This window comes from Esox lucius, chromosome 8, assembly GCF_011004845.1.
Source record: "Esox lucius isolate fEsoLuc1 chromosome 8, fEsoLuc1.pri, whole genome shotgun sequence".
NCBI lineage: Eukaryota > Metazoa > Chordata > Actinopteri > Esociformes > Esocidae > Esox > Esox lucius.
The window spans coordinates 21606389-21621629 of record NC_047576.1 but is presented as its reverse complement, the minus strand read 5'-3'; the positions used below and the strand labels follow the sequence as shown (position 1 = coordinate 21621629).

General features: G+C 44.3%; 3 protein-coding genes across 8 annotated transcripts; 1 reads left to right on the top strand and 2 right to left on the bottom strand.

The window, feature by feature from the left end:
* Positions 1-43: 43 nt before the first annotated feature.
* Positions 44-4219, bottom strand: si:dkeyp-117h8.4 (uncharacterized protein LOC572032 homolog). 2 transcript variants are annotated; one of them, XM_010872263.3, is made up of 10 exons: positions 4041-4219; positions 3203-3260; positions 2971-3029; positions 2781-2805; positions 2648-2694; positions 2389-2491; positions 679-2267; positions 540-573; positions 405-450; positions 44-322 (listed from the first exon to the last, which is right to left on the bottom strand). In XM_010872263.3, the coding sequence occupies exons 1-10, from the start codon at positions 4113-4115 to the stop codon at positions 292-294; spliced, it is 2067 nt and encodes a 688-aa protein (XP_010870565.2). In that variant the 5' UTR covers positions 4116-4219; the 3' UTR covers positions 44-291. The 2 variants fall into 2 exon arrangements, with proteins under 2 accessions (XP_010870565.2, XP_019904472.2); XM_020048913.2 differs by lacking the exon at positions 540-573.
* A 71-nt stretch (positions 4220-4290) lies between these two features.
* On the top strand, positions 4291-15214 carry aasdh (aminoadipate-semialdehyde dehydrogenase). Of its 5 annotated transcripts, none has more exons than XM_020048910.2 (13): positions 4291-4672; positions 4940-5060; positions 5172-5210; positions 5592-5771; positions 5856-6097; positions 6250-6529; positions 11819-12140; positions 12674-12792; positions 12913-13792; positions 13889-14052; positions 14145-14270; positions 14477-14608; positions 14728-15214. In XM_020048910.2, the coding sequence occupies exons 1-13, from the start codon at positions 4440-4442 to the stop codon at positions 15145-15147; spliced, it is 3258 nt and encodes a 1085-aa protein (XP_019904469.2). In that variant the 5' UTR covers positions 4291-4439; the 3' UTR covers positions 15148-15214. The 5 variants fall into 5 exon arrangements, with proteins under 5 accessions (XP_019904469.2, XP_019904468.2, XP_010870563.2 ...); XM_020048909.2 differs by having other exon boundaries at positions 5172-5464; positions 5579-5771; positions 12680-12792; XM_010872261.3 differs by having other exon boundaries at positions 5172-5464; positions 5579-5771.
* LOC117594802 lies at positions 8421-11781 on the bottom strand. Its single transcript, XM_034293826.1, has 2 exons — positions 10303-11781; positions 8421-10207 (listed from the first exon to the last, which is right to left on the bottom strand). The coding sequence occupies exons 1-2, from the start codon at positions 11475-11477 to the stop codon at positions 9982-9984; spliced, it is 1401 nt and encodes a 466-aa protein (XP_034149717.1). The 5' UTR covers positions 11478-11781; the 3' UTR covers positions 8421-9981.
* Positions 15215-15241: the final 27 nt, after the last annotated feature.

Below are 15241 nucleotides of genomic sequence, written 5' to 3'. Positions count from 1 at the left end.
ACCATGTCATCTTTTAGTAAACTTTCACCCTAAGCACAGTTCATTATGTAAAAAACAAGAGGAATGTTTCCTCTTAAAAGATTTTAGGTGAAATTTGTTTTTGGAAGAAATATGCTACTAGTTTATTACATTGACAGTATTCAGTTTGACACTTAGACAGTATAAAAATAACAATGGGTACAGAAAAATAAATTTTTTAAAACATTAAGGCATTGGCAACATACTTCAAAACAATTGTGTAAATGGCACTTGAACCACCAGAGGTACAGAACCGGTTTCTCTGGGTTGACATCATTTATACATCAGCTGTCTCCTAGAAAACCTGGGGGGGGGGAGAGATGATGATGATATACATCTTGTATAAAAGACTTCACTACTAAATGTAATTTTGTTTTCATGGTTACCTGGGTGAACAGCCACTTTGGCACTCTGTTTTAACAGGTGACTTTCCTAAGAAGGGAGACAGCAGTAAGTTAGTATTCACTTCTGATGACTAAGTGGTCAAATTCATTTTGCCTGATGACAAAGCATAAACAAACCTTGAATTCCAACAAATCGGTTGTATTTCTCTCTCTAGGTAGGAGACAAAAAGGGCAATGATAGAAAATTGAAGCTGGTAAGATGAATTGAAACAACATAAGGAGCTGGTTAGACAGTATTTTTGTGGAAGATCCTTACCCAAGCTGGAGAGTGTTGGTCAATATTCAAGCCGGATGTACAGCCTGTGGCTTTCCTGACCATGGAACCTGATGACCGGTGTTGGGGGCTGTAGTCTGATTGAATCAGGGTGGGCATACTGGAGTGAGAGACGTTCCTCTGGATGGAGGATAGAACAGTGGATGACCAACGGTGGTCGAAGTGATTGTGGGCCCTGAGCATTTCTCTTCGCTGGCGCTGGGACCCCGGCGAGTACACACAGTCACTCTCCCTGAAGCGTTTGGACTCGGGGGACTGTACCCAGTTCACTTCCCTGCGACGCTTTCTCATAGCCGAGTGGTGAGGGGACAGGGCCAGGGCCGACAGCGACAGAAAGGATGAGCTTCTGCTGCTCTCTGATAGCCTTTCACACACGCAACAGGAGGGGCAGGATTTGGCCTGACAGACAAACTTGTGGTAGAGCTTCTTGAAGTCCTTGTCTATCTGCTTTGAGTGTTGCCTGAGATGAATGGATGGAGAGACTGAATCCAGGGAATAGCTTAGCCAACGCTTAGGATCTGGCAGTGTGCGCTCCTGCAGGGAGGATGGAGATACGTTGTGTATCAGCTGGGAGGGGCTGTGGGAACTCAGGGAGCGCTTCCTAGGTGACAGATGAGGCTTCCACATTGAAGATGGGGACGATCTGGGCACCGTGGACATGTTTCTCTCGTGAGACCTAGCGATGCCCAATTTGGGGCTTCTGGGCATGTTAGCGTTAGGATACGCCGCCCATTGGCCGCCTGAGCTTGGCTGTCTGGCTCTGTGGGGACTATGTGCTGCTTTGTAGACAGACATCTCCGTGCTGGAAAACACGTCATCAGTTTCCCCAGAGCGTCCTGCTGGGAAAACCCTCTGCCGGAAGATTGTAGAGAGGCCTTTCCTTTGAGGTGGGCTCGTAAACCCTCCTGCCATGGAAGGACGCTCAGACCTAACAGGACTGAACACATGGGTGGTCGACGATGGGGAAGAGGGGATGGACACTGTGAAGGTTTGGTTCAGGTGGTCTCCCTCTACCTTAGGGCTCTCCTGTGGGGAGGAGGGGGCAGTGGAGAGAGGGGAAGAGGCAGGACTCGAGTCTGCAGAGGGGGAATGAGAGAAGTCGATCACTTGAACGGGTCTGGGCGGTTGTCTGTTCCTTGAATGATTCTTCTTCGTAAGGGACAACCTCTCAACTGGGCACTCCTGGAGTTTGACCTTAGTCTGCAGAAGAGAAGCGTTTTGGCTTGCTGCACTTTGATTCAGCGTGTGGTTCCAAGATGTTTGGAGGATGGATGGTTGGCTACAGTTAAGGACACTCTTTCTCAGAGCTGGTGTCAGGCTTCTGTTAAAGGTGCGGTTCTCTTGTTTTTTACTGGAGAACCTTCTGAGCTTGTTGTACCTCCTGAGCACCCCTACAGCCACATCGGACACATGTTGGCGCCGCCAGGCCTCTCGTATCTGGCTGAGCATTCTGGGATACAGCTCCGGTAGAATGCTACGTTGACTGCACAGAGAGCGCTCCAGTTCCTCATCCTGCTCCTCTGGTGTCCACCACAGACTACTACCCACAATTAGCTTGGTACTATTCACACCTGGTGGAGACAATTTAACAGAAATGTCTAAAATTATCATGAACAATAGTTATTGTATCTTACATTAACTTTCAAATGTGCAATGGAATCACTAGGGTTTATATTTGATTTATGGGCTTACAGTGGACATTTTCTTCACTGTGGGCAGTGACAGCAGTCCCATCTACAGAACCCACATCTGAAGGATCATTGATGGAATCATCCTGATGGTAGGAAACGTCCATCTGTCAAAGAATAAGATAAATACAGTAAGCCGGAGAAATGTGGGCTGGTTGGACAAGTTTTTAAATGAACACATCTGTTATGCCAACAGTAGGTGCTCTATCTGTATGTCAATATAAATATTGGAAGGACATTTAGAGTAAGTTGAAGTACATTACCCTGAAATCTGCAGTGGTGTCCTGTGGCTTTACTATTTCAGAAATATCTGAAATAACAATAAACAAATACAAATTTCAGATCAATTTAACAATTAAGTTCAATTAGGTATATCAATGTGTTGGGGTTCCCTACCTCCTAGGGACAGCTCTGCATCACTCTAGAAGAGTTAAAGGAAATAAATTAGTATGATCCAGAAACATTTGATTCCTCATACCTTAATGCTCTGCAAATATCCATCAACAGTTCCAAATCAACAGAAAGCATAGCAAGTGTGTCTACAATAATTAGGTACAGATATAACATCACAATACATATGACATACCTTTGATGATTCCAGCTTCAACATTTCCAACTCTGACCTGGCCATGTGTTTGCTCACCTCTACTCCAGACAATGGTAGGACACATAAAAAGAACAGATCAGGACAGTCAAATGTGTCCAGTTCCAAAATATTCACAGATAAAAATTGCTACTCCTTATTGCTGTTGAAAAACCCCATAGTACAGGGAGCGAAAAAGCAGATTGTGTTGAAGGTCGTATGTCTTCGTGTTTACCGTGAGTTGTCATGTTTTCCAGGTTCACCTCAGTTTCATTGTCATGTAGACTGGAAAACTGTAGAGGAAGTAATTTCACAAGTAAATGCAGGTCCATTGTGAGATTTTTTCTGCTAGATTGATACATGCATATTGTAAATTGGAATGGAACTGAGGTGGTGAGAGTCATTGTTTTGTCTCGTGTCCACTATAAGAGCATACTAAAATGACAGCTGGATACTGATCAGAAAGCCCATCGGATACATAAACCTATCAGGTCATCTATTTAACTCCACACAGTAAGAGTTAGCAGAATGATGGAACATCAAATAACAGATTAAAACATAATCCAGGGAATACTATTTTCCACCAGGCAGTAGGTGGTAAAGCGTCAAACTACGGCAATTACACAACACAATGTTAGGGGATGTTTCAAGATTAAATGGGCTTATGCAAAGAATACACGACACTACATAACGTAAATGTTATTGTACTTGTATGTTTCTACTTGACAATGCTAAAAGACAACTACCAGTTAGAAAGTAATGTACACAACAATAGCAGCAATGATACCTAAAACTAAGCAATTAGCTAACAGCAGTACATAACATGTTAGCTAGTAAGCTTCTACTGTAGCGACCAAGCACGGTTTGCTATCAAGTTTCCCCACGTTAGCTAGAATATAATATACACATAATACAAGTAGATGACGAAAAACAACAAGGGGAAGGCTAACTAACGTGGGGAAAGAGATCAAAAGGAGTGAACGTGATTGCAGGTTCATAAAACGTATCTTTCGAGCAGCTAGCTAACTGACCACGTTCCCGTTATTAACGGCGTTAATAGATTTACTACAGACCTTAAGAATTATTCGCTCCAAAGTATCACGATAAATGTTGGCATTCTTCTGACTCTTTTTTAATAAGTCGTCCATTTCATCTAAACGTTTTACTCTATAAAATAAATAAATAAAAATTAAGCTTTCTAAATTGCCTGGTTTTTCTTTCCGTCTACAAGAAGTTCAAATTTACCGCGACAAAATATTGACATTTGATTGGATATTTCGCTCTGTGACGCTACATGTTCTAGTACTGTCATCTTCGTGCGTCTATGCGACATACACGGGCCATCACTAGTCAGTAGAAAGACAATACAATAAAAATACAATTTGTTATTGTTTAACTTCTACTGAAGTATGTATTTTGCTTGTCAACTGCTTGCTTGTGCATGAGTATACTTTAGATGTGTTCACCCGGAGATGGCAACTCTTCAAGAAATGGTGCTCGCAGCCGCTTCTTTGCATAGTAGTAAAGTAGCTGTCACATTTGACCGGGGAACAGCAGAAGGAAGTCCTGTGTTGCTGTATTACAGCGAACTTGTTGCTCTTGGAAATGAATTAACACTTCTTCTCCGGAAACAGTGTGTGCAGAATACAAGTGCAATTGCATTATACTGTCAGCCAGATGTCAACCTGCCAACTTGCATTCTGGGGTATGTTTATGTTATTGGAATCAAAGTAATATATTTTTTGCTAGGCTTTTCACTGTATTTAGAGAGACATTTTCTCTTTATAAAATATGATACCCAATATTAATAAGAACAAAGGTAGCTAATAGCAAGCTATACCTTTTCATTCCTATTTTTGGATGTGTCGTGTACCTGTTGATAACGTCTCAGACGTTTTTATTATTACCCAAGTAAGCTATAGGCTTGGACTAGTGTGAACACAGCTCGTAAATAATGGTCGTCCTTTGTTAGCATCCTCCAGGTACCTGCTGCATATGTACCTCTGGATCCAGACTCCCCGGGACTTCTGTCTGCCTATGTCCTGGAGCGTTGTGCCGTGAGGTACTGCGTTCTACAGAGTGACATGTTGCAGGTAAAACAGCAGACTTCAAAGATCATTATAAGAATGACAAATCCCCACAAAATTATATTTCTTGCTGACAGGTTTCACCTTCTGATTTGCCAACTCTCTCTCTTTCCCTAGCAATTCCAGAAAGTGTTTTCCAACCTCCTGTTCATAGAGGTGAGGGCTGTGTGGCCCGATCACAACCTAACTCTTGTACTAATACAGCGCAGTTCACCTTTAGCCCTTGCCCAGGATGGGGTAACAGCCCAGCAAGATGAGCAAAGCGTTCAATTATTTGCACCTGCTGCAGTGGCAGAAAGTGCCCACCAGGGGGCACTGGCATATGTATTACACACATCTGGAACAACAGGGCTTCCCAAGACAGTGAGAGTACCACATAAGTGTATAGTGCCCAATATACAGCACCTCAGGTTTGTCTTTTTGGTTGGATTAATGTATGTATTTCGGTATGTCTCAGGTTAACTGGTTGAAATTTGACAATATAATTGGTGTCCATTAACTGTATTCTGTCCTTATCTCATCAGATCTCTGTTTCAGATGACCCCAGATGATGTGGTGTTCCTGGCCTCTCCCCTGACTTTCGACCCGTCAGTGGTGGAGATATTTCTGGCATTGTCATCAGGGGCACGTCTTCTCATCGTCCCCACGGTGATTAAGAAAATGCCCAACCGGCTGGCTCATGTGCTTTTTAATAAACACAATACTACCGTGTTACAGGTAAGTGTCACGCTGTGATGAGAGTCACCTGTCAACAATCCATGTTTATTGTTGCATGCACTCATTCTATATCGTCTTCCCCAGGTGACTCCCACCTTGCTCGGGCGTTTTGGCAGGCGCGTCCTGCAGGAACAGGTCCTCTCTGCCAGCTCCTCTCTGCGTGTGTTAGCCCTGGGGGGCGAGCCCTGTCCCTCCCCAGGCCTGCTCCGTAGCTGGAGGCAGCAGGGGAACTGCACTCAGATCTACAACATCTATGGCATCACTGAGGTGTCCTGCTGGGCCTGCTGCTACCATTTCTCAGAGAGCCTTCTGCATTCCACTGACCTGTGAGTGACCCTTTAAAATAGCCTTTCACTTATTTTCCTCTAATGTAGTTTTAGCACTAGCCCTTCTGTTCTGTTTACCCGACAAGGGGTTTTCCTTTGAGCGAACGTATCCACTGGTCCTTTGCAGTGTCGTTTTTGCGCCTCTCTCACAGGACCGAAGCCTCTGTGCCGCTTGGTTCTCCTCTGATGGACACCACGGTGGGAGTCAGAGATGAGGAGGGCCGCGTCGTTACGCAGGGGGAAGGACAGGTGTTCATAGGTGGGATGGACAGAGTGTGCCTTCTTGACGACGAGGTGACTGTCGCCCCAGGGACAATGAGGAGTACCGGAGACTGGGTGCGTGTTAGAGACACGCAGCTCTACTACCTGGGGAGGCGGGATCGACTGGTCAAACGCCACGGACAGCGGCTGCATCTGGACACCTTACAGCAGGTCAGGTCTGGGTTGAGCTTAGGTAACGTAGCTCAGGAGGATATCTTCACATCAGCCCAGGCATCAGTCTCTATACATTCCAATCTCTGTACTCAATGTCCAATTATTTGAAAATGACAGAGGTGGAGTGTCATCTAAAGAGACTGGTGACCTGACTAGGCAAGGCAAGGCAATTTTATTTATATAGCACATTTCATACACAATGGTCATTCAAAGTGCTTTACATAAATATCCATTTGACAGAGGAACTGTTACAGAAATAAGAAATAATAAAAACCATTAAGAATATAAAATCAAATACAGAACAGTGAAGAAATAAGAAAAATTAAAACCGTTAAGAATATAATGTCAAATACAGTTTAGAATAAAAAATATAATAAAATAAAGGACAGTGAAAACAGTCGGACGGACAGTGGCACAGTGCTCATTCATTAAATGCAAAGTAAAATAGATGTGTTTTGAGTCTGGATTTGAATGTGACTACTGTAGGAGCACATCTGATCTCTTCTGGAAGCTGGTTCCAGCTGCGACTGGCATAATAGCTAAAAGCAGACTCTCCTTGCTTAGAGTGAACCCTTGGTATTTCTAGCTGATGTGATCCTAATGATCTGAGTGTTCGTTTGGGTTTATATTCATTGAGCATATCTGCAATGTATTGAGGTCCTAGGCCCTTGAACGATTTATATACCAGTAGTAATACTTTAAAATCGATCCTATATGTAACTGGCAGCCAGTGTAAAGACCTGAGGACTGGTGTGATATGATCATATTTTCTGGTTCTGTTGAGAATCCTGGCCGCGGCGTTCTGTACGAGCTGCAACTGTCTTATGGTCTTTTTGGGAAGGCCAGTGAGGAGTCCATTACAATAATCCACCCTGCTGGTGATGAAAGCATGCACTAGTTTTTCTAAGTCTTGACTAGAAACAAAGCATCTAATTCTTGCAATATTTTTCAGATGATAGTATGCTGATTTAGTTATTGCTTTGACATGACTACTGAAGTTAAGGTCTGACTCTAGAGACACACCGAGATTCCTGACTTGATTTTTAGTTGTTTGACCTTTAGAGTGAAGGTACGCGTTCACCTTGAGAACTTCATCTTTATTTCCAAACGCAATAACTTCAGTTTTATCTTTGTTTAACTGAAGAAAGTTTTGGCACATCCAACTATTTATTTCATCAATGCATTGGAGCAGGGAGTCAATTGGGCTGTAATCGTTTGGCGATAGGGCTAAGTAGATCTGTGTGTCATCTGCATAGCTGTGATAAGAGATTTGGTTCTTTCTCATTATTTGGCTCATTGGGAGCATGTACAGGTTGAATAGGAGTGGCGCAAGAATTGAGCCTTGAGGAACTCCGCATGTCATGGACGTCCACTCAGACCTATGGTCTCCTATACTCACATAATACCCTCTTGCTTCTAAGTATGACCTGAACCATTTTAGGACTATCCCAGAGAGCCCCACCCAGTTTTCCAGCCTGTCTAGAAGTATGTTGTGATCGACAGTGTCAAATGCAGCACTGAGATCAAGTAGTATCAGCACTGATAATTTGCCTGAGTCAGTATTTAAGCGAATATCGTTTATTATCTTAATGAGCGCTGTCTCTGTGCTGTGATGCGGTCGGAAACCGGATTGAAAATTGTCAAAGTATCCGTTTGAGCTTAAGAATTTGTTCAGCTGATTGAAGACAACTTTTTCAATGATCTTGCCTATGAAAGGAAGATTTGAGATCGGTCTATAGTTGTTTAATATGGTCTTATCCAGATTGCTCTTTTTCAGGAGGGGTTTGACAACACCAGTTTTCAGGGAGTTTGGGAAACTTCCAGAGAGAAGTGAGGCATTTACCACTTTTATGAGATCTACTTCTAAACAGTTTAACACACTTTTGAAAAAAGATGTGGGAAGTGCGTCAAGGGCACATGTTGATGTTTTAAGGTGTTGAACAGTTTCTTCCAAAACTTTGCAATCAATTTCTTCGAAATCAGACATAGTAACCACTTTCTCAGGTTGTGGTTGGATCTGTCTGACCCCAGCACTACTCGAGGATGTGCTGATCACCTTTCTGATATTATTGATTTTCTCAGAGAAAAAGAATGCAAACTCACTGCACTTGCTGTCTGAGAGCATTTCACTGGGAATCTGGCTTGGGGGATTTGTTAGTCTATCGACGGTAGCGAAAAGAATGCGAGTATTATTTAGATTTCTGTTTATAATATTTGAGAAAAAAATCTGTCTAGCTTTGCCTAATTCCATGTTGAAAGCATGGATGGTGTCTTTGTAGATGTTGTAATGGACTACAAGTTTTGTCTTTCGCCACATGCGCTCTGCTTTTCTGCATTGTCTTTTCATATTTTGCACTGCTGTCGAGTTTCTCCAAGGTGCTTTTTGTCTACCATTCTTCCTGACTTTCACAGGAGCAATATCATCAATTACACTTTTAACCTTTGAGTTAAAAGAATCAAGGAGAAAATCAACAGAGTCAGCAGATATGCTTGGTGTTAAAGATATGGCCTTCATAAATAGTATACTAGTGTTCTCATTTAAGCATCTCTTCTTGACAGACACAGATCTAACTTCGATGGCAGGAGAGATCAATATATCAAAGAAAATACAGAAATGATCAGACAGTGCTACATCCTTAATAATAATTGATGAAATATTTATAACCTTGCTGATAAGTAAATCTAGAGTGTGTCCATGATAGTGTGTGGGTCCATGTACATGCTGAGTCAGATCAAAAGTTATTAAAACTGTTTTGATTTCTTTTGCCATATTGTTTTCTGCATTATCTATGTGAATGTTAAAATCTCCAGCAATAGCAAAACAGTCAAACTCTGAGGAAACTAATGATAACAGTTCTGTAAAGTCCTCAGCAAAGGCTGGAGAGTATTTAGGAGGTCGGTAAATAGTGATAAGTAAAATGCGAGGGGCACCTTTTAACACAATACCCAGATATTCAAAAGACTGGTAGTTCCCAAATGATATTTGCTTACATTGATAGACATCTTTAAAAAGAGCAGCTACTCCCCCACCTCTCCTCATTGATCTGCAGACACTCATAAAATTAAAATTAGGAGGGGATGCTTCATTGAGAATTGTTGCACTGCAGTTGTCTTCTAGCCAAGTTTCATTTAGAAACATAAAATCCAGGTTGTATCTAGTTATTAATTCATTGACTAGAAGTGATTTATTTTTAAGTGAGCGGATGTTTAAAAGTGCTAACTTAACAGTCTTACTTTTTGTCCCCACAGTAATTTTAGTTTGACGTGCAATAGGCACTAGATTAGATGGGTTTGCTGTGCGGCTTTTGAAGGCCTTAGACTTTCTATCATGTAATAGAACAGCAATAGAGAAAGATACAGGCACATTGGGTTCCCGCTTGTTCTGTAAACATTTGATAAAGTTGCTGTTGTCACAGCGGGGACCCGACCCATATCACTGAGAGCTGGTATCAGTTGTTTTTGGTACACCTCGAACAGAAGGAAGAGGGTGTGGGCCCTGGCGTTGTGATCGAAGATATCTCACAGGAGGAGGGGGAGCTGGGTCCGCCGGCTTTGGTGGTTGTGGAGCCAGCCGTTTTTTGACCGGTATCTGGGGGCTTGCAAAAGAGTGGGATAATATGGTTCCAGCACACACCAGTTTCTCCATTTTCTCTGGGAAGCATAGATGAGGAGATGCTGGAGAAAGAGATAAAGTATGTGGTGAGAGGGTCTTTTTCTCAGGTGTAATCTGAGGCTGTGATATGTCTGTGACATCTAGTAAGTTGGCAAACCTTGGTGGGCAGGGCTCAGCTGAGATTGTGTCCATGAGCAAGGGTTGTTGTGGCTGAGTGGTGTTATCATTGTCCTTGTATAATCCGTTCACCGCATGTCCATTTAGGTGCTGAAGTGAAGTCCTGTGGTCATTCATAGTGTGTCCAGATGTGTATGTGCCATTCTGGTTGTGTGGATTGGCAGAAGGATGACGGAGGAAGAAGTAGATATTGTCCTTAAGCACTCTTGACCCCAGTTTGTTTGGCTGGTGACCATTTTGTTTAAACAGTTGCCTCTGACTCCAGAAAAGATTGAAGTTGTCAATGAAGTTCACTCCTTTTATATTGCAGGTTTTTTGCAGCCATGTATTAAGCCCAAGCAACCTGTTTGTTCCTCTTGCTGGGAGTGGTCCACTGATGAAAGTTTGAACTGTCAGTCTTTTAAGTGTTTCAAAAAGTTCATTGAAGTCCTTCTTTAGGAGTTCTGACTGCTCTTTATGAATGTCATTTTTCCCCACATGAATGACGAGTCTATTTGCAGTCTTATGTTTCATCAGAATGTTCTGAAGTTCCCTGTTTACATCAGAAGTTGTTGCTTGTGGAAGGCAGCATGTAGTTGTATCCCTGCTACTAATGTTTTTGATTATGGAGTCACCCACTATCAGAGTCCTGGGCTCAGCTGTGCTCTGAGCTGAATGCCGCTGTCTGCTCAACCTTGAGCGCCTGTTAGCTTTAGAGTTAGCTACTGGCTGATTCAGTCTATGTTCAAACACATTCTTCAAGTTTGGGGATTCCTCATTCAATAATACATCAAATCTGTTCTCAAGATGTATAGGCGGTGATAGGAGACCAGTGTTTGCAATCCTTGTCAGAGCCGTATTTGGGGTAGAGGATGCTACTGCGGCAATGTGTGATACTCGTGACAGTCTGATGTCTCGAATGCCTTTAGGTTTCGCTCCCTGTTTATGCCATCGATGTGTAAGTCGATCGGCTTGTTTCTCTACACTCAGTATGGTCTGTTGAGGAGCATTAGATTCATGGGACTCACCGGCTGTGTGCTGAGGGTGTCCACGATGGAGCTCTGTTGTGTGTTCCGTCTGGCTTGGTGATCCCACAAATAACTTTGTTTCAAGAACTGCAATCCTTTGTAAAAGTTTGTGGCAGTTAGTACAGCAAGTCGATTCCAGAAGAGGCATTTTCTCTTATCCTTAAGAGTTCCTTTTCCCGGAATGTAAGCTTTCTGTGGGAGACTGGTTGTATAAAAAAAAAAAAAATAGTAATCCAAGCGTTTGAGCACAATCCAAGCGTTTGAGCACTGTGCTGATTTGCTGAGTTTAAAACTAGGTGGTAAAAGGAAATAAAGTATAAGAATATAAAAGCGATAGAGCAAAGCACGGAGCAGTAAGCAAGAGCGTCCGAACAGTTAGAAGGTCAGATAGACTAACTGCATGTAAACCCAAACCAAAGGGTGCGTTTTCCTGTTGTTGTCAGTGTATGACTCAGTGTATGACTGTTTCTATCCTCCATAACCCCTCAGGTTGTAATGAGTCTACCCGGAGTGGAGGCCTGTGCCGTGGGTCTGTCTGAGGAGTCCCGGCTGGTTGCCTTTGTCGTGGCCTCCTCTACATTAGGAGACCTAATGGCAGCTCCTGACTCCTCCTCTGTAGAGGGCCAGCTGGGCAATAGCACCTCAACTTCCACGGACCAGCCGAGAGTCCACTCCCCTGGCCAAAACGAGACCGTCCCATTGGCTGCAGGCCTACAGAAGGCCGTCCTCCACAGGTTGTCTCAGATTCTATCCAGACACAGTGTTCCAGACGCGGTAGTTCTGGTCCCGTCTCTGCCACTATCCCCACATGGTGAGTGAGCCTGTCCTTTGTAGTGCAACATTGCTCCCAGACCTGACAGTGCATGGTGCTTTCTAAAACAGTGTCCTAACAGTGTTTTCCATTTATTTAGGTTTGTCATTTAGCAGATATTTTTTCCAGAGCGACTAACAGTACTGTATTGCTCAATAACAGAAAATCTGATTTGAGATGGCAATCTTTCGGCTTCTGGTCAGAAGCTCTAAGTGCTAGGCTACCTTCCATGTACAGCTCCGTAAAATATTAAGAGACCACAGCACCTTTTTGTTTCCTTTCCAAAACAATTGAAAAGGAATGTTTTGAGTGCATTTTGAGAAGCGTTCAATTTGCAGTAGTCTCTTAATTTTAACCCTTCTGTTCCTCACTCAAAACCTTCCTTTTCAACTTTTTTGGAAAGGAAAAGGTGCAGTGGTCTCTTAATTCTTTCCGGAGCTGTATGTTGGTCATCAGTAATACAGATTTGGCCAAAGTAAAGCCTGTATTTCCCACCTGGTCTCTGGAGTTAAGGAAGGGTTGTGTTTCCTCAGGAAAAGTTTCTATGGAGGAACTTATGAATATCTACCAGAGACAGAGAGCGGGTTCCGAGTCCAATGATGCTCTGGGGGACATGGAAACACTGAGGGAGAGACTGCAGTCCATGTGGAGGGTACAATCATGTTGACATGTTGTTGTTTTAATACTGCCACACATATTAGGGTCCCCTTCACATCAGAACTATTCATATTTATGCAGGTGTTTCTATTGTGTCTGTATTTGTTCACCTCAGGAGATTTTGGGTCAGCCGGAAGATGCAGCCATCCAGGAAGACTCAAACTTCCTGTTCAGTGGAGGGGACTCACTACAGGCCCTGCGTTACTGTGATGAAATCACCACTGCCTTAGGAGTGAGCTCATCAGGACTTCTGGAGGTTATCCTGGACAGACCCTTCGCAGATGTCTTGCACCATGTTGCCACAGTAATGCGGACACTCCCATCTGAACACAGCAGGATGGCCCCTCCTGTTCCCAAGAAACGTCCAGCAGACCCTCTTTGCTCATCACAGCTCAAAAGACAGCTTACAGGCACCTTCTCTACAGCAGCCGCACAAAGGCCTCAGGGACTTGTAGTTTGTTCCGTGAAGAACGCTATAAGATTTACTGTAGTCAGGAGAGCAGGGGACGTTTTAGAGATGGGTCAGACAGACTCTTTGAGGACGAAGGAAAACTCTGACTCAAAGGGGCCAATCATAAGAATAGGAAATACTCTCAGATCAAAAAAATTTGCCAGTGAGAGAATTGAGTCCAGTCATACCCAGACACTTGGATCCAATAAGAGGACAGAACACAACCTGTCCCAGACAGTGGAAATCAATGAACTCAGTGCTAAAACTGTTCCCGCTCACCTCAGAGAGGCTGGTGGTCTGCGGCTGAAGGTGAAGTGGGAGTCAGACACGGGCAGGTGTGTGGACGCCTCTCCGGTCCTGCTTGTCCAAAAAGGAGCGGACGGGCCCTCGGGAAGCCCCAGGGCCACAGTGTTCATCGGCTCACACTCCAACAGGATGCAGGCCCTGGACCTGACTACTGGGCGACTGCTGTGGGAGAGGGTCTTGGGGGACAGGATCGAGTCCTCCTCGGCTATCACCCGATGTGGGAGACTGGTCGTGGTCGGTCGGTATCCGCAAATAAGCGTGCATTTTTTCAAATGATGTTTTACTTTGGAGTTCTCTGTTCTACAGCTTTTACAGAGGGTCTGTTTATTCTTAGGGTGCTATGATGGCATGGTGTATTTCCTGTGCGTGGATTCTGGGGAGACACAGTGGGTGTTTGAGACGGGAGACACAGTGAAGAGCTGTCCCTCGGTGGACCTCCTCACAGGTCTGGTGATGGTAGGGTCACATGACGGACACATCTACGCCCTTGACCCACAGGTGTGTGTCTGAGTGTACCTTTCCCTAAAGTGTAAATCCGTTACCGACTTCTCAGTACTGTATAAACTGTGTGGTTTTTGGGTGTATTCTAGGCACGGCAGTGTGTGTGGAAGCACAGCTGTGGGAGTGGAGCATTGTTCTCCTCACCCTGCCTCCACACCCTCCGCAGGCATCTGTATGTGGCCACGCTGGGAGGGAACATCCTCTGTCTCAATCCTGTGAGTGTCAAGGCTTCCCTGCCTGTTTAAGATGAACTCCAGAGTTTCAGCATTATTTCCAAGAATAGTTGTTTATGAGCCAAAACCGCTTCCTGTTTTCCGTGTACTACATAACCCGTTTTGTCTGTCGTGTTTTTATCTGCACAAAATCATTTCAGAATTTGATGCACTTAAGACTCTTAACCGACCGACTCTTCTTCTGTCAGGACACTGGTACAGTCCTGTGGACATATTCGAGAAAGACTCCGTTCTTCTCCTCCCCAAGCTGCTCCTCGGGTCACATTGTCATCGGCTCTGTGGACGGGAACATCTGCTGCCTCAGCCACACGGGAGAAATGGTGAGAGGAAGAACCGCCGCTAAGACGGTGTCCATGTTGCCTTTCCATTCAACCTGACCAAGTAAACAGTGATGATGTTACTCACTCTGGTGTTGGTTACCCCTGCGTGTTCTCCACAGCGGTGGCAGTATGAGACCAAAGGGCCGGTCTTCTCGTCGCCCTGCACCACACCGGACCGGCGCAGGGTGGTGTGTGGGTCACATGACGGGTGCGTGTACTGTCTAGACTGCTCTGATGGGTCCCTGGCCTGGAGCTACCAGAGCCCCAGCAGGGTATACTCCAGCCCCTGTGTGTTTGAGGGGTCGTCCTGGGGCATGGAGGGAACATTGGTGGCCCTGGCCTCCACAGACGGGACCCTGTGTGTTTTGGATGGACAGGATGGGACCTTGAGGGCCTCTCTCTCTCTGCCCGGGGAGCTGTTCTCTTCTCCTGTGGCGTGGGAGCGCTCACTGGTGGTGGGATGTCGCAATGACTTTGTGTATTGTGTGGAGCCAACAGAAGAGCGGGAACAACTAATTCCTCAAATGACATGTGTATGATATGATATATTTCTGTACAGTGTTCTATAATTAAAGATAACAGAGGTGCCAAATCCAAGTACTGACACTCGTTTGGTGCAGAATTAATATGACC